Source organism: Lates calcarifer, linkage group LG12, assembly GCF_001640805.2.
Source record: "Lates calcarifer isolate ASB-BC8 linkage group LG12, TLL_Latcal_v3, whole genome shotgun sequence".
In the NCBI taxonomy this organism is placed as follows: Eukaryota; Metazoa; Chordata; class Actinopteri; family Centropomidae; genus Lates; species Lates calcarifer.
In genome coordinates this window covers 16,847,293-16,874,410 of record NC_066844.1, presented here as the reverse complement: position 1 = coordinate 16,874,410, position 27,118 = coordinate 16,847,293, and the positions used below count along the sequence as shown (strand labels likewise).

The following is a 27,118-nucleotide window of genomic DNA, read 5'->3' as shown; positions in this document are numbered from 1 at the left end:
CATTAGATTTAAAGACAATAAATGCAATGTTAAAATCTCAAGCACTTTATTAGGTTTGAACAGTATCTTGCTTAGAAAGGCCATTTGGCATTATATAATTATATATAATTTTATCATATATATAATTATATATACATATATTCAAATGTTGAATAACAAAACACTAGAAACAAACATAGGCAAATTAAAAAATAGGATTTGCTTAAGACAATTATACCAAATTAAAAATGGCCAAAACAAAACATCTCTAATACATTTCAAAATGGTCCCAATACAGTTCAATATACATCTTTAGGAAAAAAAAAGAAGAAGGGGGAGCAGAAAATAAAATAAGCAAGGCAGCAGACAGGAATGAAATATAAATAACCTTACATTATGTACAAAAGGGAGTGGGCAGTGACCACTGGGAAAGAATGGTCCAAGGACAAAGTGAAAGAGGGAAAGGAAGCGAGAAGGGGAAAGCAGTGAAGGGAGGTGGATAGGAGACATAAAGGAAACATAAAGGTGGAAAGGAGAAGAGGGAAGTTGGAGTCTTGTCTTCCTCTGGTCTCCCTCTCTGGTAATGGAGACATATATTCATTCTCCAGGGCATTCAATATGCTCCACTGGGGCAATGCTCCAGGGATAAAGGGATGTGAATCAGAGAATGCTGATGTCCCTTGGCGATGATGTGTAAAAGATGCAATTATATTTGTTGTGGTGAAAACTTTCTGAATTTTAATTCAACACTGGGGTACCCACAATTGATTACTTGTCATGGATCCCACATTCAAGTGATATGGAATGAGATGAAGCCTTTAAATCAAGATGGAATTTAATTAAGAAGTGCCCTCAATCTTAGTTTGATCTGCGTGAACGAGAAATCTATGTATACACAACTTGAGGGAATGTGAAAGGAAAAATTACTGACCCAGTCTTGGTTTTGGCCCTGTTGATTCATCAAACAAAGAGGTTTGTGATTGGTCTGCAGGTGATGTTTGGGAAGTACATGCCAGTTAGGGAAAATCCAAAGGACAGCTTTGAGGATGGCGATGGTTCCACCACATATTATGGGTAAAGTGGACAAAATGTATTTGTTAATTAGTGAGGCACTTTTTTCAGTTCACTATAATCGCAAAAATAGTGGGTCTCAAGGGTTGGCACAGTGTCATGTCTTTGTAGTCAAATTGCAGACAGTGATCACATGATCCAAATACACAATGAACCCATGTAATTTAAGCACAGACAGCATAGCTTAAAAAAAAAAAAAAAAAAAATCCCCTCCTCTGTTAATTAAATACCCAATAAGTGACAAACTAAATACACGATGAACAAAATGGCACCTAATCAATAGTGCGGGCACTTGTGATGCTTTGGAATGAAACAAGACCTGAAATGATAACAATGAAGCACAAACAGCCAACAAATTTCAGTGACTGGTCAATTAAAGTAATATCTGCTACTGAAAAGTCCCTGCAAGCAGGTGGGGGGCTTACAGAAGGCCTAACCTGGGGCTTTGAGACCTGAAAGAGCTTCAAGAATTCAAATATATTCCAATATCAAGGCCAAATCATCTTTCTGACCTCATCTCTCATTTGGTTCTGTACATTTAAGGGCTTTGCTTTTGGTGCAAAATAGTGCATGAGTGTCCAAACAACCGACATCGACACAACCACCCTTCCTGAAAATTCTGCATGTACTTTATAATAATAAATTAAATTTGATTGTGCTCCTTCCTATAACAAAAGTAATGGGAGTGTTAGTGTAATTTCAATGCTTTGTGTGGTGTAAATTATGTAAGTATGGGGCTATTTTCTGTTAAAATCTGTTCTGTTACATAAAAAAAAAGATTAAAATTGCTTTAAAACTCCTAAAAGAAATATAATTTTTAATGTCATGGCGTTAAAATCTGGGTGAGGCATGATATTTGAATACTCCCTCTGGCGAGAGTTAAAACCATTTGAACATGAGACAGCTTTGGAGGTGAACTCAAGTTCAATTTGTTCAATTTGTAAATTCAAACAATCCTGGCATCAGTCATTTCCTGAGGTGGCCGAGTTGAAATTAGGAGTGACCTGAGGCCCCGTGTTTAACTGACATCATTCATCTTTCATTACAATCATCAAGGGCATAGCCTCAATAGTGACCTCAACTTAAAAAAAAAAAAAAAAAATCAAACATGGCATGGCACACCTCCACTATTAAAAGTAACAATGAATCCATCTTTGAGGAATATGTCAGCAACAGCATTTGAATAAAAGGAAACATTCTTTGACATCAGTGTTTGTGGTGGGAGATAGAAGGGAATCATTCTTTCGAACAGTGACAGTACAGCGTAGTGATGTGAGGCTGATATATATATATATATATATATATATATATATATATATATAAAATAAAATAAAATATGAAATGACAGTTAATTCAGGCAGACTCACAGGAAGCCCATACAGGAAAGAAATATATCAATACAATCTACAAGAAATACTGACATGTGTCTGTAAACAAGAAAAGGAAATATGCTGGGTGTATAATATTTGTTGATTTCTATGATGCAATAATGGAGTTACTTGTGACTGTGTTGTTTGAAATTTGGCTTGTCAACACGATCAACATTGCTGCTGATATTGTAACAGACCTTAAAATAAAAATCAAAACCATTTATAAGCGTGACCAATTCTCCATTTGTTTCTTAACTGTATGGGGCAAATAACAATTTATATTTTCTACTTTCCCAAATTCCTATTCGTTGCTGATCCTTGGACAGAAAAATAGCTTTCTCGTACTGAATGTCTAAGCATGGTTGGTAGAGTCTGTCAGACTCCAGAGCTGCACAACCAAGTGAGTGAAGGACTTTGGCACTCAGCAGATAGTAGACAGTAATGAAACACACTGTGTCTTCTCTGCCAGCTTATGCTCCAGCTCAAACAAACACACACACATACAGATGCTTAAAAACCAAAAAATAAAAAAAGAAAAGCGAATGCGTACTAAGTGTGTATGTTAATGTGTGTGTGTGTGTCAACCTGAGACTTTGAGCTACGTCACAGAGATTCTGATCTCCAATTGTTATCGCTTGAAAGTGGCTTGAAATGTTTGGTTTTTTTTCCCCACTGAGGAGATGCACCAAATTATGTGTGAAGAAAAATGGCTCTGACTGTGTGTGTGGATGTGTGCGAGTGTCTGGGAGTGAAAACAATCCAGGTTTTTTCTGTAAATGTAGAAAGTCCTGGGTTCTGCTACCGCACACATGTCGCTACAGCAAGGCTCAGGCAACGCCAAAAATGTGTTAAGTCTCTGTCCCTATAAAGTAAAAAGAAAAAAAAATCCAAACATCATTACCTTGATTCTGGATTTTTTTACATTAGCCTCCAAAGCATTAGATTTATATTCATATATATTTATATATTTATATATATACCAATAAAATACATTACAGGTGCCACCCGAAAATGCAGCCAAACTCAAAACTGTGTTTGAAACCAAAGTAATAAGATGCAACACAGTAAGTATATATACATATGGGGGTAAAGATGGTAAGGAAATAGGGGTGAAGGGCTGTATTAACAAGACCAATATTACAAAATATTCAAGAAGGCATCTCAGTTATTTTCTCTGTCCGACTGCACTGCCCTGTCCTCTGGGCCGAGACATCTGTTCCCTTTTCCTCCGGGGCAGTTCATCCCATCCACAGATCAAGTTGTGATGAGTCTTTTTTTTTTAAAAATAAAAATAAAAAAATCCATCAGATGGGAATATGCAGCTTTCTGCATGGTAATGTATGTGTGTGTGTGGTGCGTGCTTGTATAAAGTGTATGCGGACATTTCATCCATTCATCCATCCATGGCAGGTCCCTACTTGAAGTTGGCGTAGTCAGAAAAGGCATCGATATACTCCTGGACCACTTTGTAGCAGAACTCGTATTGCTCCTGAGGAGGGAAGGACGGAAACATCAGCCTCATCAGCCAACTAACTGAAAGATCACACTATAATCACGTTAAGTCTATAACTCAAGTGTAGCATGTTCATTTTAAACACTGAAGTCATTGACCTTGTGTGTAGTGGCTGACAGTGTATGGCTACATATGATAAAAAAGGACATTAACACAGCTGTAGTTTGAATACTGATGGGCAATGAAAGTTCCTAAAACTTAGTTTTACATCTAGTCAATGGCACTTAAAAGCACTGAGTGGCATCCAAACCTCTACCAAAATGCATCTGGCACTGGGACTTTATTTCTATCTGCTAAATAAAATAAAACTAATTTCTTAAAGGGGTTGTTCAACATTTTTGGTGATGCTGAGATTTGGATGGAAAAACTGATACCACTCTCATGTAGCTTAGTATAAAGACTGGAAATGGGGAAATAGCTGGCCTATCTGTGTCCAAGGATAACAAAATCTGCCTAGCTGCAACACAAGATGGTTTGGGTGGTTTATGTGACACACTGTTTGGTCAGGACCAATAATCTCTGCTGGTTGCCTGTCAACTAGTGTTGCCTTCACACAGGAAATTCTTGTTGTTATACAGATTCCTGTTTTCAGTCTTTATGCTAAGCTAAGCTAACCAGCTACTGGCTTCTGTCCATATTTACAATACAGAAATGAGCATGGTATTAATTATACACGTTTATCAATGTTTCAATCTTATGCTGAGATATTTCTTTAACTCTTTAACTTCTATCTCATTTTCAAACTGTTGCCAAAATCTCATCAGTTGCTGCTTGGCTGGGGTCTGATTTAACTTCCAATATTAATGGAAATACCTAAGTTGTTAAGCTACTCTGTGCTGACAGATACACTACCAGCAGTGGAAGTAAATTCTTGGCAGTGGTAGTAAATCAAGCTGCTGGTTTCTTAATTCTATCTTAACCAGCTGTTGCTTTCTGAGGGAAAAAAACACCAACAGGTGGAGTTTTAAAAAGAGATCGCCCCCACTGTCACAAATTCTTAACAGCAAACCGCAGGGAAGCAAATGTCTCACTTTCCCACTACATCCCTTTGAAAAATCAGTTTTTAAGCATAATAACAGAGTAATGTTTAATAATTCTGAGTCAAAGGTCCTCACCAGTGTCTGCACCATGTGGGGTCTCTGCAGTCTGAGGCTCTTGACTGTCTGAAAGACATCCAGGATGCCCTCTGCCTTCACCCTCTCCAGGACTGTACTCAACGCACAGAAAGTCCCTGTCCGGCCAGCGCCAGCACTATAAACACACACGCAGGCAAAAATATAAACTACATTCAACATACACAATGCAGTAAAGAGGTTTTGTATGAGTGCTCATTTTAGAGAAGAGGCATGGCAACAGTTCTGGGAGTAGTTAAAATGTCACAAGGAAGAAGAGAACAATTCTTCTGAGATGTTTTTTCCTGTGATTTAATAGCTGCAACAATTTCCCAGACACACACTAGCACACTTAACAGAAGCATTTTTATGTGCAATAATAATACAAACAAAAAAAATCAACATAATTATCTTGTGTTTTATTTTCTTTTTCTCTTATACTGGGACATACAGGTTAAAACAAAAACATACTGAGTGAAGAAGGGGTAGGGTTGTGTGTGTGTGTGTGTGTGTGTGTGTGTGTGTGTGTGTGTGTGTGTGTGTGGTCCAGGTATTACTTGTGGTGTGGGGACCTTGTCCTCATTACGGGGACAAAAAGCAAGTCCCCAATATGTATACAGTGTTTAATTTCAATGTGAAAACCTGTTTCAAGGTTAGGGTAAGGTTAAGATTAAGTTATGGTTGGGTTTAGACATTTAGTTGTGATGACTGAGGTACAAGTGTGTGTGTGTGTGTCTTACCTGCAGTGCACAGTGATGGGATGGTTGCCAGACTGCTGCTGTTGTTTCTGTACCGCAGCAATTATATTGATCATGCCCTTTCCATCAGTGGGGATCCCCACCTCTGGCCAGCCATGGAAATGGAACTGACGCACCGCTCGAGCCTTGTTCTCCTGGAAAGACAGAGGAAGGCAAAAAGAAGACATTTGTGTATGTTTTATAAGTAGTATTGCAAAAATGTTTGTTGTTATATAATCAATATTACCCAATCTTGGCTTTAAAAGCACAGTCTAAAGCATATAATATTTTTGTCATCTGTTAGAACCTCCAGTCTTTGTATGTGCTTGTTTCACTGCTTGTCCTTTCTTACCCTGTTGTTGGTGACCAGGAGGTCACGCACCGTGTAGCTCTCACTCTCCTCCTCCCTTTTAAGCTCGATGGTGATGTCCCCATAGGCCACCGATCCATCACTGGGCCAATACTGAGCACACTTTTCCTGTAGGTGGTCAAATAACAATAGCATTTTAGGATTCTGAGCATTTCAAGGAAATCTAAAACTGTCAATCATCTTAATCTCTAAATAGTGATTTTTGTTGTGTGTATTCAAGACGTTTAACAGATGTCTTAATAACATAAATACCAAAGAGAGAAATACGACTTCTTGTTTTGTTCAGCTTCAGTAATTACTTTTACTCTATGTTGTAGCATTAAACCATCCAGATAATATTAGTTGAGGTTATTAACATGTTATATGAGACTGGCAGAATCCAGTTATCTAATATCAATATTCTATTTTAGCTAGTTATTGACCTGTTATCTAATATGAGGGGTTTGTATCTCTCTCTCTCTCTCTCTCTCTCTCTCTCTCTCTCACACACACACACGCACACACACACACACACACACACCTGCCCTCTCTCCTCGAGCTCAGTGAGCATGACTATGGAGCAGCTTCTCCACTCCCAGATCATCCTCCAGAAGTCCTCGATGGTGTGCTGCAGGGGGCCCTGGCTCGCCATGTACGAGTCCTTCTGACGGTAGCCCTGTGCAGAAAGGAGAGAGAGGACATATGTTACAAAATTAACAGTAGGAGGGGGAGAGGGAGACTTAAAACACCCGATCGATTGCTTGCATTAATGAATTGAAATGATCCACTCTACTCCAGGTGCTTCTACACTCACATCAATGAAAGAGGCGTTGACGTAGTCGGTGTTCTCCTCTCCGCGTTTGACTGGAATGATCACTCTGTTGAACTCATCTGTCAGGAGCAAGGAGAAACGTTAACCTCAAAGCTTAAGAGTGGACACAAGGACTGTACATCTACATCATGCTGTGTTGGGGCATTCATCATTATATAGACCCACTGGTCACATCTACAACTGCATTACTCACATGGAATGATCTGTAGGACTCTGTTCTTTTTCATGTTGGCTGGCAGGTTTCCTGTTCTCATCTTGTCATTCTGGATCTTGATGGATGTAAGTTTCTGGAGGATATGTGGGTCAAATGTTAACGCATTTGTTTTCCCGAAACAATGACACATCTTACTGGAATGAAACTGACGAGTCACAGTGAACTACGGTACACAAACAGACCTTGAATTCAGCCTCCAGACCACTGCCAGCGCCAGGTGAGGGGGTGTAGAGTTTGGCCAGGTGGGACTCCAGAGAGGTCACCTCCAGCTCTGTGTCTCCGTACAGGTAGTGCTCTAACAACGCCTGGAAGATGAACACATACTGCATCTGTGGGAGAGAGGGAAGAAGATGGAGAACAAGTGGAAGTCAGAAAAAAAAAATCACTGCAAAACTGAATTTGTGTTAATAGAAATTGTCATGTATTTCCAGTAGTGCGTGCTCTCAGTGGAGCGTGTCAACACAGGACTTACATCAGTCTGGACCATCTGACAGCGCTGGGCTCTGATCCTGGTGACGAAGCCAAACACGTCGACCTTCCTCTCTGCGATCATCATGTCCAACATGGCGTCAATCACAATGAAGGTACCTGTTCTTCCTACACCCGCACTGAGAGACAGAAATATGACTCTTGTGAGTTGTGTGTGGGATTCAGACACAGACAGGATGAAAAAAAAAAAAAAAAAGACAAAAATCAAGAGCATAAGCTTTGATCCACTTACCTACAGTGGACCACAATGGGGCCGGCGTACTGAGGGTTGCAGGTCTTGACTTTTTTGAGGAACTTAAGCATGCCAATGGGGGTAAAGGGAACCCCAAAGTCTGGCCAGCTGGTGAAGTGAAACTGGGTGACAAGCCTCTGGGGCTTCTTCCCAGACACATCTCCCACCTGAGACACAAAACACGCAAACCAGGTCATAGACCAAGCCACATGAGTTTTCTATTTATGTCACTAAATGATGGCATGTCTAAAATCCAAAAATAATGCCAATATTTTTTTTATCCATTTTGTTTGTGCAGTGTGTACCCTGATATTTGTCTAAGGTCTTTTGAAACACACACTATTAACTACACTTGTATTCATTGTGTATTTATGACTATGTTCATACTGATTTCCCTGCATGAGGAATTAAGTGTTAATGCCATTCTTAGAAAAAATTTCCTGTACCTGAATTGTTAAGAAGTTTATGGTACCTGTTGGATGCAGAACTTGCGGATGGTGTAGTCCACCAGAACCATTGTGTCTTCTACAGATACGCGGATGTTTCCATATGTCCAACAGCCCTGGTCCGGCCAGTACTGGGCACACTTGCACTGAAAAACAGAAAGCGATTTAACACTGAGCACACTCACAAAGCTGCGCACACAAGAGAATAACAGCCACGTTTTATTTCAGTTTTGAAAAAAGGGCATGAAAATGAGGTTATCAAAATTAACAGAACCCTAACTATGTCTAACTACATATTGGAAAGAATGAGTGTAGTGAAAACCAGAGAGAGATTAAGGCAAAGTCTTGGTCTGGTCCTCACATAAGAATTCACATTTGGGTTTAAAAAGTACACTGTTTAACTAACTTTACAGATAAAAATTAACTTTGCAAATAAAGACATGTTAAACATAAATCCAGTGCTTTATGAGGCTGAGACAGATTATGTTGTGCATATGTGTGTCCTTTGAAGCTGTATTATCTTATTAAACACAGCATGCAAACACAAGCATCAACATCATCCCTCCTGCTGCAGCTGTCCTACCTCTTTTCTCTCCTTCAAATTGGTCACCATGACAATGGTAGCTGTGTTCTGCTCCCAGATCATTCGCCAGAAGTCATTTACTGTTTCCTCCTTTGGCCCTGAGAGCCCAAGACAGACCAAGACATCAAGAGAAGTGTTGAGCTATTTAATAATCAAGTAGTTTGTTTACTAAATGAGCAGCACATCACAGTATTCTCTGTTTTGGTGCAGCACAAACTTTACCTTGAGCTGCAATAAACTTATTCTTCTCTTGATAACCCTGTAAAAAGAGAGAGGCCACAAGATGTTAGGATGTAGCAAAATAAGAGCCCATTGTATTTAGACCAGGTTTGTTTCTTTTGTGGAAAAAGTGCTGCACTTATACAAACATTTATAAAGGAGGCGTTGATGAAGTCAGAGTCAGGGACTCCCTCCAGAGATGAAAGATGGACTCTGGAGTGATCATCTGAGAGAGAGAGAGAGAGAGAGAGAGAGGAGAGGAGAGGAGAGAGAGAGGAGAGAGAGAGAGAGAGAGACAGAGCAGGAGACATGGAGAGAAAAAGCAAATGAAGATAAGATAGGGAATTTTAATCACTCAGTAATTACGAAAATACAATACAGTAAATTACTTTGGTAAACTGGCTTTGACTCCATCTTTGTACTGATAAAAGTTAGAAGAAGTTAGATACATTGATTCCTTGATTGTTAATGTCCATCAGTGTCACAGTGTCAATGTTGTCAATCACTCACATGGCAGGATGTTGACATATCTGTTCTTTTCTTTATTCTCTTCCTTGGAAGCAGCGTCACATGATGCCTGTATGGGGCAGACTGGCAGTGCCTAAATGTAGGAAAAAAAAAAAAAAAAAAAACACATTTAGACACCAGGAGAGTAGACACATATGTATCAGTCTCAATCTCAAATCTCTCCGTGTGGCCCTGCACATCATTTCCTGTTGGTTCCATCTTTTGTCTGCTGTGTGTCTACTACAAATCACCCAAATTAGCTGAGCTTCACCAGAATCGATTCATACCCCGTACCACCTGCTGAGGAACCCCCTGATGTACCTGTGCCCCAGTAGGGAAGTATTACTTTAGGCTACGGTGATATGGGTTAAAGGTAAATCACAAGCTCAGTATGTTATCGAAGGGTGTGTGCTCGATTTTGCCATACATTAAACTCCTCCCTGAAGAGTTTGTTGTCATCAGCCATGCGACGGTTCATTTCTTCCTCTAGCTTGTCGACAGGAAGGGGCGGGTACTTCCTGTTTGTGCTGGGTGAGCGAGCCAATAGCGGGACGCTCTGGAGTTCTGCGCCGGCGAGCAGGAAGGAAAGAGGCAGGAGTGAGGAGAGGAGGGAAGGAATGGGAGGGGTGAGACAGGTGGAGATAAAGACATGGGAGACAGGGTAAGAACATGAGAGTGGCACTGTCATACATCAAGTAACACTGACTTCATCATTCACTGTCTTTTCTCAAGATGCCCACCAGAGGGTGATGTGGCTCAGTGCTGTAACATATGAGGATGCTAACTGCAGCCCTGTTCGTTAGGTAATCACAGTGAACAAAAGCCTCCTGCCAACAGTCAACCAGTGAAATGCTATCAGTTTGGGGAGCAAGATCAATCAAGTCTCATCAGAAAAAAACTCAGTAACAAGTTTGGTCAAGCTGGCTGTACATATTTGCTGATATGACCCAAAACAAATAAATGAGTGTTCAGTGAGTATGCAGTCATTTCTCCTGACAAATACGCAGCACATGCGCACGCACACGCACACGCACACGCACACGCACACGCACACGCACACACACACACACACAAAGACACATTTGACTGTTTTACCTGTATCATCCGACCTGCCATTAGTCAGTCTGAAGGAGTTTGAGTGGCTTCCTGCCTGCTTGTACTTCTTAAACCTGTCAATCAACAAAGATCAAAGTGTATATTAATAAACAGATACATACACAGGTCTCTTATATGCACACAAATAAACACACACTGTTTATTTAAGCTTTAAGCCTCACAGCAGAATGCCAATCAGCTGTTGCCATGGTAATGGCAGCACCTTAGGCCCTGCGCCACAGGTCTCTGGCTGGTCTTGTATTAAAGAACATCAACAGCACATCACCAACCTGAGCATGTAGAGGATGATGATGATGAAGATGATGACCAGCAGGGAGGACAGGGCCACCATCACGGCTATGATTGGCATGTCGTCAGATTGGTCGTTGTCTACATCAGGGACAGAAAGAAAAGGATGGATAAATGATTTGGGGGAAAAGAAAGAATAAATTGAAAATTTGTGTCTCAATACCTGAGGTGTGTCAGTGTTATGATATGAAGCTGATGCCAAATTCCATTGCCATTACAAAATTATTCTCATATTACTCTATTCAACATAAGCTTGGGGTGTTTTATGTTAAATGTAGATGTTTCATTATTTCATCAGTTTACAAATCAGACACCTTTTTACTGGGATAAAATCTTTAACATTTTTGAAAATATGCTTATTTGCCATTTTGCCAAGAGTTGGATGAGAAGCTCCATACTACTCTTACATACTACTTTTATTTGTAGGGTAAATATGAGGCTGTTGGTTAACGTAGCTTAGCATAAAGACCAGAACAGCTCAGTTCAATGTAACAAACAGAACTTCTACAATAACTAATGAACATGTCATATTTTGTTTGTTAAGTCAGTACAAAAACCAAAGTCACTGATAGGAGAAACTCCATTCAAGAAAATGTTTAACAAATTAAACAAAAGAGATATAACATGAATTTGAAAGCTTTAGAGTTGATAGTATTTTGTCAATCAAAATAGTTCCTGTTGCTATTTTTCTGTTGATTAACTGGTTAATCAACTAATCATTTCAAAATATCGAACTATTCTTTTAAACAACAACTCAGTTACCAAAATTGTTGCATATTAATTCTCTGCTGATCACCTAATTAATTAATTCACTTGTTTCAGCTAGGATTTAAACAATATTTTTAAGAGATGTCCAGCTGTGTTCCCAAAAAAACTGTTTTCATTTACATTCACACAAGACAGATTTTCAGCTTGTTAACAGGTTAGAATGTCTGAAAAAAATAAGGCAAGGTCGTGCAGTGACCCCTGCCTCTTTCAACACCAGCCTGTATCTTTCCTTCCCATAATGGTTGTCCACGTTAATATTTCAGTGGCTTTCAGAGGGGAAAAAAAAAACACAAACACAAATGGAGAATGCAACAGGCTGCCCTTTGGAGTGAGCAGATAAATCACAGTTTAACTGAGAGGGTCGACCCTTGGCTTCTATATATGGTTATACCCTGGACGACAGTAGCGAGGGAATGATGGCATAAAATACTTAAACATTTAGGACGTTTGCTGTGAATTCTATGTGAATTATTCAGAGTGTACATGTAAAATGCCTTCTGTGTGTCATAAAGCAGAAAGCATGTGGGCCAACTGTGATGCTACTGATGGGTGAGAAAGGATTGTGTTCACAGAGGCTTAACATTACAAATTAGACATTACATGACCCAAGTTATCTATTCTTTGTGATGCATCCTGTAGATTACAATGGCTGACCAATTTGAACATGTTTCCACCATGCGTATGAGTCACTGGTTGAAGGCAATATAGTCTTCCTGGGGACCGTTCACTGCCGGCGTTAGCACAAAAGACATGAGATGTGAACAGCAACAACAACAGGAGTTTGGTGTACAAAAAAAACTGGCTGCCGTTTGTGTGTTGATGGCCGGTCTGTAAGACACATTAGGCCACAACAAAAGAAGAGATTTTTCTAGAAACCTGCATGGTGGTGGTGACAATGCAATGACAAAATCAGCTGTTCCATGGGCCGACTCAAAATTCAAGAAAGCTCTTAATGGTGCGGACAAAAATATGCTACAAAGAATGCATCATTTGACTTCATGCTCCATATGCACTTTCTGGGGGAAGTAGTTTGGAACACTGCCCAGTTATGTTGCATTTTCATAGCCCCATTCCCAGGACTTTTCAGTGTTCTCCCTCAGACAATATGTACATTGAACAGAGCAGGAGCACAACAGGCTGTGGGTATCATGTGGAACTGACACAGGCCTGATGGATCTAATGCCATTGAGAACTGCTCACAGCTCTCCACACAAGGCCAACAGACGGCCAGAGAGAGAGACAATGGAGCAATTACGTAACACCTACGAACCCAGAGTGATTATGTTATATAATAGGGATACCATATAGTGCAGCGCAGCTACATCTGTTGCATTCATGTTGACCAGGAGAGTATAATGCTTATCAGAACCTCTACAGTTTCCCCCTTTAGTCCTCAAACACACTCCCTCTGTATTTTTGTACCAGAACCAGCTTCATTTTTTTTTTTGTTTTACTTGATGATTCACAACATACTGGTTGTTATTATACTTGATAATAAAAAATCTCTTTCCAAATCAATGAGTGACATTTGATAGTAATTTGTGTATTTCTCTATAATCATGTAATATGAATTATTAATGTACAAGAAAAGGGTGGGTGGAGTTATGTTTCATTTAGAAGGATATTACCAGGATGGTCGTCACAGAGACTCAAAGATGCTAAAAGGTCAAATTGAATAACGCATGGAATTTCAAGTATTTTCTTCAATACATCAAAAGCAGCATTTCATAAAAATAAGGAAGATAAATTAAAATGCTCCCCCAATGCCGTTTGTTTTTACTTTAGACATGACATACACCTATGGCGGTGTCTGGGTCAGCCAGTTTTGGTGGTATTCTGATTCTCGTGGATGACTGGTCAAATGCAGGTATGTCACGTCAGGATATTTCCAGCACTGCTACAATGGAGTCTAAAAGCAGAAAAGTGTTCAACTATCTAAAATATTAAAGGTCGACTCTTGACTGGGAGAGCTCGCTCTCTTGCTTTTTCTAGCTGTTGCTACAGCTTTGCTGGCCTACATGAATAACACACAATTAGATGAGAACAAAAACAAAGTATACCATGAATCTGTGTTGTTTATGTGTTCCAGGAGTTATTCTATTGAAGATTAAAATGTGTATTAGTAGTTTGATGACTAGTAGGAGACCTGAATGCACCCAAAAAGCATTGAGAATGTGTTGGGCTCAATTGGAGGAACAAATAAACACATTTTAAAGAGGACTGCCCAGTCATATTTATATTGCAGTGTGGGTAAAGCAGGAAAAACCTCTCTGACACAGTTTTATATAATTGATCTCTCAGTAATAAACAACTTGGATAGGGTTCAAAAGTATGGACCTGAAGCAAAATACTTAAGAGCCACAAGAGAAAAGTCACCGTGCCGCTTTTTTCAGTTCAGCAGCAGCAGCCCTTGTGCCACAGATAAAATCAAAAGTGAGTAATAAAGAAAAATCCTATCACGACACAATCCACAAATACCTGGCCTCAACACACAGGGTCTGAGTAGGGTCTTAATCATTTCCCACATTTCTCTGAGGACGCTGTTAGTTGAGGACCTGGAATTTCTGTCTCCTCTACCATAGATTTGTCTGAATGTGGCTGCTGAAAGGTTCTGACTTCAGACAGAATTCCTTTTCCCTTAACTTTGAGGATAATGTTTCAGGATGGATGTTCCTTCCACAGAAGTGATGAGTGGTTGAAGTATATTTTTTTATTACAACGTGGGTCTTATATTTGTAGTTATGACCATCATTCCTTGGACTTAGATAACACTGTACTTACTAAAGTAATTGCTGAGATCTGAGAATACCATGGCACTGCTACAACAAACAGGTCTGACAGGTCAGTTAGATGATCGTACAAGTTTTTAACAGGCCAACACTTATTCTACACGACTTTATTTGAGGACAAAGCCAAAACTAAGTGCACCTGAAAAGTCGGTGATAATCTCTCAGTGCACAAGAAGATTCTGTTCACCCACAACTACAGTAAGTGGTTTTAGTTAAACTCTGTGTAAGATCATAGTTGTACATTTTTCTGTAAACTGTAGACTTCTTTTTGACAATGTTGTCTTGTTCCCTAACATTAGCACTGACCTCCTAATTGTATTAATACTGATAGGAAGAATGGCAAAAACTATGGAAATAAGACCCAAGTTGTAATAATCTGTAATTATTCTTCAAGAACCCTCACACTGAATCTATTCTGGTGAGAGGAAAGCCTAAATAACCATAGGATATTAAGGAAACAGACACACAGTGCCCTGCGCATGTATCAACACTCACCCTGTAGGTCGGGGTCTGACGTTAACTCCATTCCAGGTTCTGTGGTGGTCTCCGTGTCCTCGGTGACTATATCCTCATCAGTATAAACCTCTGTAGTTGGGGTTTCTGGAGTTGGGGATGTGGTCCCGTTGTCTCCCCTCGCCGGTGTGGGAGGAGGTTGAGGCTCGGTGCTCGGTGGTGCCTGAGGGGCATCAGTTGGAGCTGGAGGTGGGGGAGGGACTGGTGACAGTCTTGCAGTGGCATTGGGACCCGCAGGTTGTACGTCCTCCTTACCAGCCGGGCTTGTGGTTGTGGTTGTTGTTGTTGTTGTTGTTATTGTCGTCAGCGGGATGACCGCAGGGGCGAGCTTCGTGGGTGGGCCCGGGGGGGCTGGTGTGGGTGCGACTGTAAATGTCGAGGGAGGGTGCTGCGGGGGGATCTGTGGGTTTGGCAGTGATATTTGGAGGACCTGTAAAAAAAAGAAAAAAACAATCGGTCAAGGAAAGTATTCTGCGAATTTCCACTGTGAAGTGAAGACGGTGAGTGAGTGAAGACATTTGTTAGAAATAGACGTGGTACATACTTGTGATGGGGACATAATCCTGGGCGGAGGCCCCGAGGACTAGACCAAGCAGCAGGAGCAGGGGACACGCACCCATTCTGCCCTACACGGATGATTGATAATAAAAGGGACAAAAATGTATTAGTCAAAAACAACCTCAAATCTCACTGAAATCAATAACAGAAGATAGCAAACCCAAAAATATTCCATTAAGAGCAAGAGGTCGAGGGTTTATATGTTGTATAATCCACTACATTATTTTAAAAACAAATAAATCTTATGTCATAATCCTACATGCTCATTTTGGGAAGGTGGTACTTTTAAACCTGAAATGAAAATGAAACACTTGTATAATGTTAGCCTGTGTGTGTAAAATGTTTTACCTGAAGAAGCGAAGTTGGCATCAATCACTCATTCGCACAGCGTGGTCCTAGAAAGCAAATAGAAGAAATTTAGCTTGACTCAGAGGACTTTTTACTTTTATGCACATAATGTATCAGACTGTTTTTAACTAAAACTTGCTCCTTGCAACATGCTTCTGAAAGAGCTGTATCAAGATTAACAGAATAAAAACACATTTTTCTGTGTCATGGTGAGAGACCAGGAGAGACATTAGCAGCTTAACATTCCTTAACAATTCATATTAGTTCTAGGCAATGATTCACTGTTATGGTTTGTTGACCTTCAGTGGAGTTGGAGCTAACTGACATGCTCGAATCATATGAATTATTATCTGATTGACAGGAAATTAATTGATTATCAAAATAGATGGAACATTTTAATGAAATGTTTCCCAGCCCTTTATATGTTTCGTATCTCTTTGCAACAGAGTTTCATCATAAAAATGTGTTATGCCCAACCAACACTCATCTGTCACTGAGCATTCATCACCCGGACCATGACCAAAACAGAATTAGAGTCACATTTGAATTCCTGCAGTGACAGTGAATCAGCACTTAAGACACTCTTCACCCACTGATATGGGAATGAGCGAGCGGGGGGCCGGGAGACAGACAGACAGACTTGGAGAAAGCATGACGGAGGCTGGGTGGTCGGTCTGGCTGACTGTCAGTCTTCTGTATAATCCCAGAGGCCAACAAGACTGTTGTCTCCCTGACTGAGCTGTGATAATCCCTGGACCTAATCCCATGGTCCTGACCCTGAAATAATCCAGCCCGTCTGCCTCTGCTTACAGAGATACTTCACTGCTGCACCGAGCCAAACACTGCAGCGCTGCCGCACAGAAACTGATGCTTTACATCACGGATTATTGCATCAGTGGGCAGAGGATAAATTGGGCGCTAAAAGCTTTAATAGTGCCAGTTGCCAATCTTCTGCTGTTTTGAACTGAGCTCATTCATTGCGGTACTTACATTCTGGTTTTAGCACAGCACTCTTTGGCTCTGACTGCAGCCTGAAATGGGGCATGATGAGCAAGTTATGTGGTCAATGAGGATGCTATTAACCTACAAATCCAATTGTCGCTCTCCCTCTCTCTCTGTCACCCATCCTTGCATCCATTTAGTCAGCAAATGCCTGTTCCCAAAACACGATTCATGACCTCAGTGAAATGGAAAACGACAACCAAAAATTGAAAAGACTTTAATCCAATCTTCACAGTCTTTGGTTTTGTTTACATTAACAGCATTTTGGAAAACTTTCTTTTGGCTCCTTTTTCAAAAGGCAAGATGTGTCTCTATAGACACTGTCCTATCTAAAACATGTGACAGTATGTTGTGTTTTCATTATTGATAAACCTACCGATTATTTTCTCAACAAATCCTTTAGGCTATAAAATGTCAGAAAACTAAGCACGATTCATTCCAGTTTAACATATTTTTCCTGACCAGCAGTTCAACCCAAGATATTCAGTTTGCAACCCTAGATTACTGAGGACAGAAGTGAAATGCTTATTAAAATTGTTGTCAATTGATTGATGGATATATTATATTCATAGTTGATTCATTTGCTATGTGAAAAATGGCCATCATAGCATTCCCAGAGCTCAAAGTGTTTTTTTCAAATTGCTTGTTTTGTCTGAACAACAGTCAAAAACCCAAAAATTGGAAGCCCACAGGTTGGAAGCAGTAAATGTTTTACATTTTTACTTGAAAAATTACAGAACTGATTAACTCATTATCAAAATAGCTGTGTTAATTTAGTTTCAGTTTACTGATTGACTAATCATTGCACCTCTGAATACGTCTATACCAACGCATAGACAGGAAAAACAGCCTGAATCACAGTTCTAAGAAAGTACATTGGCATCCTGGCCCAACTGTGTTCTATATTCAAAAAATATCAGATATTTCAATTCAAAATGGCATGCATTACACCTGCTGGACTGTGTCTCCCAGTTTGTCCAGATCTCAGTAAAGCCATAACTGAAAGTGCTTCCTTCTTCTCCTGTCATAGATTTTTAAAGACATAAAAATCCCTTGTTAACCCAAAAACCACATTATAACCCTAATCCCCTACCTCTACCATCCTTTCCTTCAGTACTCATTAAAAAGAGTGACTCAGCTGTAATGTCCAAGTTTGGCCAATTTGGTACTATTCAGTGTGAATTAGTGTTATAGAGCATCTGATGTTTGTATTAGGCTAAATTCGATGTGATAGACAAGGCTTACTGATGGGTGTGTTCACATCAGCAAGCTTTTTTTGAGTAACCTTTTCTGAATGAAGCATGACTCATTGTTTTTTGCATGCCATCCGGGGAGACTGGGTGACGTGTCACTGTGTTGGTGTAAGTGATATAAGCCGGTCCTGTTGCTAACCGTCACTTCGCAGATGCTGCAGGAGCCTGAGAGGGTTTTATCTAGAGACTGTGTAGACCCAGGAGTACAACTCCCCCGAGATGCATCTTAATGTGTTTTTAGCCTCCTGAGAAGCAGCAGTCTTCCTGCGTGTGTGTGTTTAAATCCATGGGATTCTTTTTTGAGACTTATGTGTTGGTAGAGGACATTATTAATTTAAGGGGTACTGGCCAAGTGCTTCTGTTTGTGCCACTTTTAGGTTTCGTGCTGTCAGCGCTCTCTATTAAATAGATACTCGTGCGTGATAGGTTGGTGTAATTCACACTCAAATGATGGAGGATGCAGGAGACATCACGGAGCAACTATTAGTGTCCAATTATTTGGCTGTTTGTGTAATTACATTATTATACAGGACATTATCACTAAAGCACTGAAGAACATCACTCTTGTTTAGCGTCCTGACCAGGCTCCAATAATGTTTGTACAATGGCTGATAAACATTTAGCTGCTGATGCAACATCTTTGTTCCGAATGCAACACCTTTGGTGACAGCGCAAGGCATCCATCCTCTCAGAAGAACAAAGAAATGGCTCACTACCAACTTTTACCACAATTTGATCTCATATTTCATAAGCAGATTTAATTGATGAAGCACTTTTCTTTATTCTGTTTGCTTTCAATCCAGCTTCCCACTCTACGCTGCGACACAGTCAAATATTAAAGGTTCCAACAGTTTCATCACGCTATTCCCTGCAGAGGAAACACGTACATGCCCATCTATTAGTGAATGAATGTACTCAAAAGGTAGTCATGCATCTCACGCTGTCCTGACTTTGGGCTTGTGTTGTGCAACCATGTGAATATTTTTTCAGACAAGGCAGAGCACTTAGAGCAAGCCCTTTACAGCGCTCACTACTGGGTATGTGCTGCCCCATGGCGAAGTACAAAACTGCCACTGCTTTCTTAAGACTATGACAAGCAACAAGCGACAGAAATCAATGGCTTGCCTGGAGGGAATAAACAACACACAACACAAAAATGTGACAGGATGTTTGCTTCCTTTTTGATGGAAATCAAAAATGACTAGTTTCTTCCTTTTCCATCATTTATTCCCCCTTATTATCAGAAGCTTACTTGCTGTATCAGAACATACTGCACTGGCTTGAATAGCACTGGAATAACAACAGGCCTGAGTGTCAACCTAAAGCTTGACAAACCTTAATACCTTTTGAGTTGCAACAAGAATCTGTTCATAGCACTGAGCATCCAGAGATGTGTCGAGTATCAAATGTTGGCACTGAATGCTCGGGTAGATTTGTAGCCTTCTTTACTTATTTCTCCAGTCAGATATTTCCTGAACTAAATTGGGATATATTTATAACTCTAGACCGTATTATAAGTTCTTTATTTAATGTTGATTCATGTAGCAGTTCAAGATATTCTGTTAAATGTAAAAAGCTGCATTGTTCAGGCAACAGTTTGGTATTGACACAGGGGCCATATTGGCTAATATATAGAGCTGTAAACTAAATCATATACCACTGGCTTAGAAAACATTGCTTTCTGATTGGCTGAAAGGCATCCAGTGAAATAATTTATCAGGATAACTCAAAAATAGGACATAATATTAAAATGTATACCATACCAACCACTGGTACCATAGCAATAATGCTTAACCTTCACACTATGTTTCCAGTCAACTCTACAGGGGGAAAATGAACCTAATCATGATTTGAACTGACAGTATACAAACTGTGGACATCTGACTTTAACTACTGATTTTTAAACAACTTTTAAAACGGAGGACTATTCAGATATAAGCATTTGGTGAGCCTCAGCAGAGTTAGCATGTGTAGGAGAGGCAAGTCTGAAATTGGCAAAATAACTCAGAAACACAATTTTCATTGCAATCTCTATCGACTATTTTCTACCGTTTGCAACTATCAGCAACTGGTCATACCAGACCAGGTGAGACTGTAGCAGCAAAACCCCTAGGTGTTTTAATTGTGAAAAAAGTGTGTATTTTATTGCTTATGAATTCAACTTTTCATTTGTAAGAAGATGAACAGACTATTTCCAAGAGTTGTATAGTCTCGCTTTAACTGTTACAAATGCTTATCACGTCTCTATGGTATTTTTGTTACTTTAATGTGAGCCTCTTTGATCTGACTGCACTGCGTGATCAAACATGCTTAGTATAAAGAAAACCTTAACATTTTTCCACATATTCCTCAGTGACACACAAAAAAATAATATAAAATAAAAGGAAACGATACATTAAAATACAGAAACATGTTTGTTTATATATCAGTACACAATTATTTCATTATGGAAATCTAATCATCTAATCTCTGGCCATGCAAAACAACGACGTGAACTTCAAAATCCATCTTACATTGTGTCAGCGTCGACCCCATTGTGCAGAACTCACTTCACGTGCATGCAAGTGGTGAGCCAGACCAACTTAATGAAGACAGTTGTCCTCTCTGCCTGTGGCCAACTGCAGACCTCATAGGGTTGCAATCACGCAGTTGTGAAAGGGCTGGGCTGTTCCCATGCCATTTCATTCACACAGTGAAAGGAACACTTATAGGTGGAATATAAAGGAAGTCCAATTACATCACCATGACAACCAAAGGCCAAGACGTAAGATCAATGCAAGGTAGTCATTTAATATGGAGAGTTCCCACTCAAGCCTGTGGATTTCACTGATGCTTTTGTATTTACCTGTTACCTTAGGTGAGGTAATGAGTATCTTTTCCGGCAGCATGGACATGAATTAATGAATAGCTTGAGATGGAGACGGATTTTTAAAAAGTGATCTCTGAGGGGAAAAAAATACTTAAGCCTCAGACAAGAATCCTTAAGAGTTGCTGCATTCTCCTCAGTTTATTATGCATTGTTTAAGCTAGATCTGACTGAAACCATCTGACAAGCGTGGCCAAAGAATACAGTCTACTAAAATTGCAGGGATGCTTTATGTTTAGTATTATGTATCAATAAATCTTATTAATGATTCACAGAAAACACCCCGAGGCAAATGAGTGAGCTGGAAACTAAACAGGCACAAACGCTCCAGGCCTCGCTGACATGACACCGACAGTGGTGGTCAAGGGGACTTCACCATTCATGCAGAGAAATATTTCTCTCTGCCTTTCTACGAGGCATCCTGCTTCACTAGTCGCTGCAGCACTAGATAATGCTTGTCTGTCTGTCTCCATTCATGGCATATTAATACTGTTTCTATGTCTTGAGAGGGAGGAAGGGGGGTCCGGGGCAACAGGAATACTGTGAATGCTTCTCTTCACGGGAGACTGAAGTAGGCCTAACTCAGGGCCGCTAGGACTCTTGCTCTGAAACAGACCACAGATTATATGTCCCCAGTGCCACATACAACAGCCACAATCCTCTGGACTTCCCTTTCTGAGGGATACTACTCCCTGCTGGTGTGGTTTGTGTTCCTGTTGGCTTCATTCATGAGCTGGTGAGTTGATGAAAAGACGAAGAGAAGCATGGGATTACTATTCTGGCTAATCATACGGGCGAGAGTGACCGCTGTGTCTGTTATTAAGCCTGTAATGGTGATTCTGTTCCATCAGGCTGGATGGATCAAGCGGGCTCACTCGTTTCAATGAGTGAAAGTGGTGAGTCAGTGAAGCTCTGCTCTGTGTCTGCTTCATTGTGGGGTTTCTCACAGAGCATGCCAGGGGCCTCTCAAGCTTTCCCACATTGGACACAGAGAGGATGTGGAGGCGCAAAGCATGGCCTCCCCACAGAAGCCACTGTGACCTTGAAGCGTGGTGTGGGGCCAAACGAGCAGCTGAAGGGCCACAACGAAACCCGACTCACTATCACTTCTGCTATTTGAAACTTAAACACTTAAACATCCAGCATGCAGCCGAGGCTGGGCATCGAATTTCAATACTTTTCTGATATCAACAGAAATGTGTCTGTGCCACAGAGTATCGAACACTGCCAAGCTCCAAAAGGTGGCATCAGTTGCCTGGTCTTAAGTTTTGTCTGCTTATACTCTGAAAAGATAGTCCCTGATTTGCATTTTAATTTTGAAAATTTAAGACTTTTGAAAGTTTTTGAACAGCACTGGCAATATTTAACATTTAAGGGTCAAATAAAGTATATATGCTATTAGTACTAGTGCTCGACATTAATATCCAGGGGTGGAGGAAATATTCAGACTTTAAGTAATAGTAGCAATAATACCCTGTAAAGATGCTCTGTTACAAGTAAAAGTCCTATTTTGAAAATGTCACTTACGTAAAAGCACAGAAGTATTAAGGGCAAAATGTACTTATATAATAAAGTACACAATACTGAAAATGTCTCCACAGGTGACAGCTCTCTCTCTCTGTCTCTAAACATTATATATATATATGCAAATCAGGTAAATCTTCATAACCACTGTTAGTATTGAAACATTTCAAAAAAATATCCAGCTTTATTATAGCAGGAAAACAGTCAGTGCTGCCCAATCTTTCCTTTATACCATATTTAGGTTTAAGTGAAGGTTTTCATATCTGAAGTGACCATCCTACTGCACTCGTCCCCTCCTCTTCCTCTGAAAGATAAGAGGCCCTTCCAAGATGAAGAGACAGTCATCTGAGGGCTTAACTTCACAGCAGTGTCGATGATAGCGTTTCTCCAGGATGCCCCTCTCTTCTATGTCCATTTTCATTTCAGTGCATTGAAAGACTACTTTGGCATGTTGACGCGTTCTCTGGACATTTTTTCACAGCAGGGCAAGAAAGGTCTTGCCGGCTCGAAGGCCGATGCCAAGGGCAAATATAAATATTTATAACTACAGCTCTCAACTGGTTTTGAATCCAAACTAAGTTTGACCTCAACTGTGAAGGCATTGTTTAAAAAAGGCACATCAAAGTTTTTGTGTAAGAGGAAAAACTGACTTAAATACAGTAACACAACATGATTGAATGTGTCTTTTTGCTCATAATTCTTGCTTTTCTGATAACAAAAAGACAAAATATGTATTTTAAGCCCACAAGACAGTGAATGATGGCTACATTCACTGCCTCCATTTCCAAGACATACTGTATAACAATCCAAGAATTAATATACCTCTGTGTAATCATGTTGATATACTGACTTCTACTAAAACCCACCTGCCCTGCCATCAAGAACGCCAACATTTATTACTATCATCCCACCTTACAGCAATACAAAACAGTGGCCTGTAAAAAATAATGAAGGAATAAGGTGGTGGAAACCAGATTTTGACCTGGATCACACGTGAGCTCACAAGACTAAAAGAAACTTCTCACATATCTAAAATACTTCTTCAATCCAAAATTTCACCCCAGTCTTTGAAGTCCACTGAGAAGAAATAAACGATTGTCCATATCCATCACAGTTGTGGCGAACCAGAAACATCAATCATCCCACATCAGGAGGATGTAAAACAAAGATTTACTCAGTAATTCGAAAGGATTACATAATTACTACTCCACATCTACAGAGGGACAGAACAAAGCTGGATGATTCGCTGTGAAGTCTTCCCCCGTCAGGCAAGGTACTTGATTTATGAACTGTTAGTCATTACGTTGGTTCATTTCCTGTATTGCGAAATAAATGTCATTAAGCCTGAATGACATATCACATGCATCTAGAACTGCAATCAGGCCCCATAATGCTTCATAATCCTCTAAATGTAGCCGTGTTTATCCTGTCAGAGGCTGAATTACAGTGCTCCTCCACAGTAAAACATGGTGGAACAGGTGGAAACAAAAATATACCTCCAACCCCACCCAAAACAACCAACTCATAATATTGTGTCAGCACCCTGAAATTGTGAAATTTCACAACATGGAGTTAATTTGAAAAGACCCACCCTTCGAAAACTTCACGCAAAGTCCCCACGGGGCGATTTCAAGCTGTACTTTATTCTTATTTTTAGAAACTAGGCCAATCATGAAAAGTGTGATGTGAGGATCACTCACACACGTCTACTGAAGCCGTTTCAGGATCCCAAGACAGGAATAACTACTTTTTCTTAAAATAGGTTGGAGAAGATGTGGATAGAGTGAGCATGATGATAACAGCTCTGCTTTTCTCTTTCATATTGCCAAAGCACACTTTTCTTCCCCGTCCACGGTTTCACAAGATGGGACTGCTTGACAACTAGAGATGGTATGACAGCTTTCTGTTACAGAGGTAGTGGACGAGTCCAGGCCTGACAAACCAGAGGTCAAGGTAGGCCTGTTGCTCAATCGTGAGGTGCCCCATTGTAGAGCTACAGCTCGGGTTTTGCACTTGAATGATCCTAACGTGACACGACGACCTCTGTGAGGTGGAAGGCGTGTTGCGGAGAGGTACTGAGACTGAGGTATGGTGGATATGTGCTGCAGTTCAGTGAATCGGTCCAGACGTGATGAGTCAAGCTCCGGGCAGACACAGCCAGGGATTTTTTTTTTTTTTTTTCAGATATGACAAGCCGGGGGCTCTGCCATGCCTCCCGAGCCTGGTGTGATGCTTCACTCTGCCCTGACTTTCCAGCATTTAACGTGACTTTTCCTGAAGCAATATTCTTGTAGTTGGCATTTGGCTCAAATGAAGCAGTGGCTGTAGTCATTCATACACCCCCACCCCCCTCACACACACTGAATTTCCACTATTCCTCATGACAAACAAGGCATTAAAGGAATAACCCATGTTCTAATGAGCTGAGAAATCATAACTTAAAAACCGAGTGAAAGCAAAGTAATACATAAAAACCTCAACACCCACAAGATCGAAATGGTATGTTCGGTTACACCCAACAGAAAGAGAGGAGAATATTAATCATTGAAAAGAGAAAAAAAAAAAAGCTGTGGGAGAGGTTGTAAAGGGGAATGCACACTCATGAGACTCAATGTTAGAGAGCTGAAGAAGAAGAAAGACAAAGCAGCTGCTGTGATTTGACAGACCATACGTGTTAATGTTAGGGCGACCTAATTCCTGTTGTGGGTCCCATGAAGCCCCACCACCACCACCACCCAGCCAGCTCCCCACCCTCTCTGAACGTGTAATAACAAAGCGTTGATCAATAAAGTGTACTTTCCAGTGAGGCAGCACAGACCTGGACCCCCCCCGCCCCCAACCACCCCCAACTCCCTCGTCTTTGTTCCAGTGCCAGCGCAACAGCATCTGTGCTGGCACAACAAACCCGAGTTACAACCTCTGACTTCTAAAACATTGTCGCACTCATCTCAAAAGCCCCCTTTTCTCGAAGAGCCCCCTTTCGCCCAAAAAAAAAATCCCTCCCTGCCTCCGAGCTACTTCTGAAATGTTCAAGCAGTACAAGGAGGCTCACAACTATTGAACGCAACCCTACTCCTTGCATAAACCCGGGTTTATCTCCACTGTGAGATAGATAATCATGTAACGTAGCCTATGAAGATTGAATGTTGGGGGGGGGAGAGACAAAGTGTTTGTTTGTGGGTGACACAATGTTAACAGCGAGAGGAAACATGCTGCTACAGCGACATTGTAACAAGTGTGATTCGGGCTTTGCGCAACAAAAACAAGAAAACTCACCACAACTCCTGTAGCACCCAAAGGAAACCCGAGGAGGGATGGAGGAGGGAGGGAAAAAATCAAAGCCAAGCGGGAATTTATCCTCTCTTTCGCTTCCACGTTTTTCAACCCCGGCCCCTGTCTCCACACCCCAGGAACCGAGAGTGTGAGCGGGGTGGGGGGACCTGGGTGATAGCAGAGGAGGGAAGCACGATCTGGGACACACAAGTCAACACTTCGCGGTCAGTTTGTCTGCTAAATCCAGTCAAGGAAAAGCAACCCCCTCCTGAAAAAGTCCTCAATTCGCCCTAACGTACCGTCCCCTCAGAGAGTACTTTGTTGGCCTTCCTGGATGTTAAATCCCACGGTTTATCCGCTGTATCCGGGCGCGTCGGCCGACTATTCTAGTCCGCCATGTTGTGTGTCTGTCTGCATAGGAAGAATGGGAAGCGAGCAGCAAATTCCCAGGCCAGGCCCCGTCTCTTCTCCACTCCGTTTCTGCATAGCCCGCAGCGACACCTGCTGGCAGAGCTGAATATCACACGGTTCGGACTGTGCCACACAGTCACTGCAGCTGCGGAATTTAAGTGCTTCCCCACATAAAGGTTCGGGGACCTCCAAGGAGTCCACGATTCAAGTAGAATTTTGAAAAATCTATCTTAAAATCTTCTTAACCTCATAATTCGACTCCACTACATTTCAGAGGGATTTTTTTTAACATAACAACATAAAACATATTTATTTAACGCCATACACCACAAAACACGGTTTTTACTATATGACATATTGCTAAAATTAAAAGACAGCATAGAGGCAGCTAAAATGAACTCCACCTCAACCAACTGCAACATTAAGGCAGCACCTGCATGTTAATGCATAATAATGGCACAATAACTTAATATCGTGACAATGCCTGCATTGCATAATAAGTATTTTTATTATTGAACATTTTAAGTACTTTTAAGTAAATGATCTGAATACTTCCTGGTTGAATGCATGTGAAAATGTCATATTTTCAAAAGTTTATGGTCCATAGTAATGATGAATCCCATTCATATTAAAATTATGCCGTTTATTGTTAACTGAGTGCAGTACTACAGGCCTACAGGGGAAAAGGAGTTTGAATCAAAAGAATTTAGAATTTATTTTAGATAACAAGATCAGGAAAGGCTTACTGCAATATCA

General features: G+C 40.7%; 1 protein-coding gene across 1 annotated transcript; it reads right to left on the bottom strand.

Annotated features, from left to right (window-relative positions):
• Positions 1-29: 29 nt before the first annotated feature.
• ptpra (protein tyrosine phosphatase receptor type A) lies at positions 30-26,512 on the bottom strand. Its single transcript, XM_018700271.2, is given in 23 exon segments — positions 30-3,909; positions 5,049-5,184; positions 5,786-5,937; positions 6,135-6,260; positions 6,673-6,807; positions 6,946-7,022; positions 7,157-7,250; positions 7,360-7,506; positions 7,650-7,785; positions 7,899-8,065; positions 8,371-8,490; positions 8,928-9,025; positions 9,150-9,186; positions 9,296-9,372; positions 9,657-9,747; positions 10,081-10,217; positions 10,749-10,822; positions 11,039-11,138; positions 15,110-15,497; positions 15,499-15,557; positions 15,672-15,753; positions 16,034-16,080; positions 25,955-26,512. Coding segments are annotated over 22 exon segments (2,529 nt in total). The 5' UTR covers positions 16,055-16,080; positions 25,955-26,512; the 3' UTR covers positions 30-3,834.
• Between the last annotated feature and the right edge of the window lie 606 nt (positions 26,513-27,118).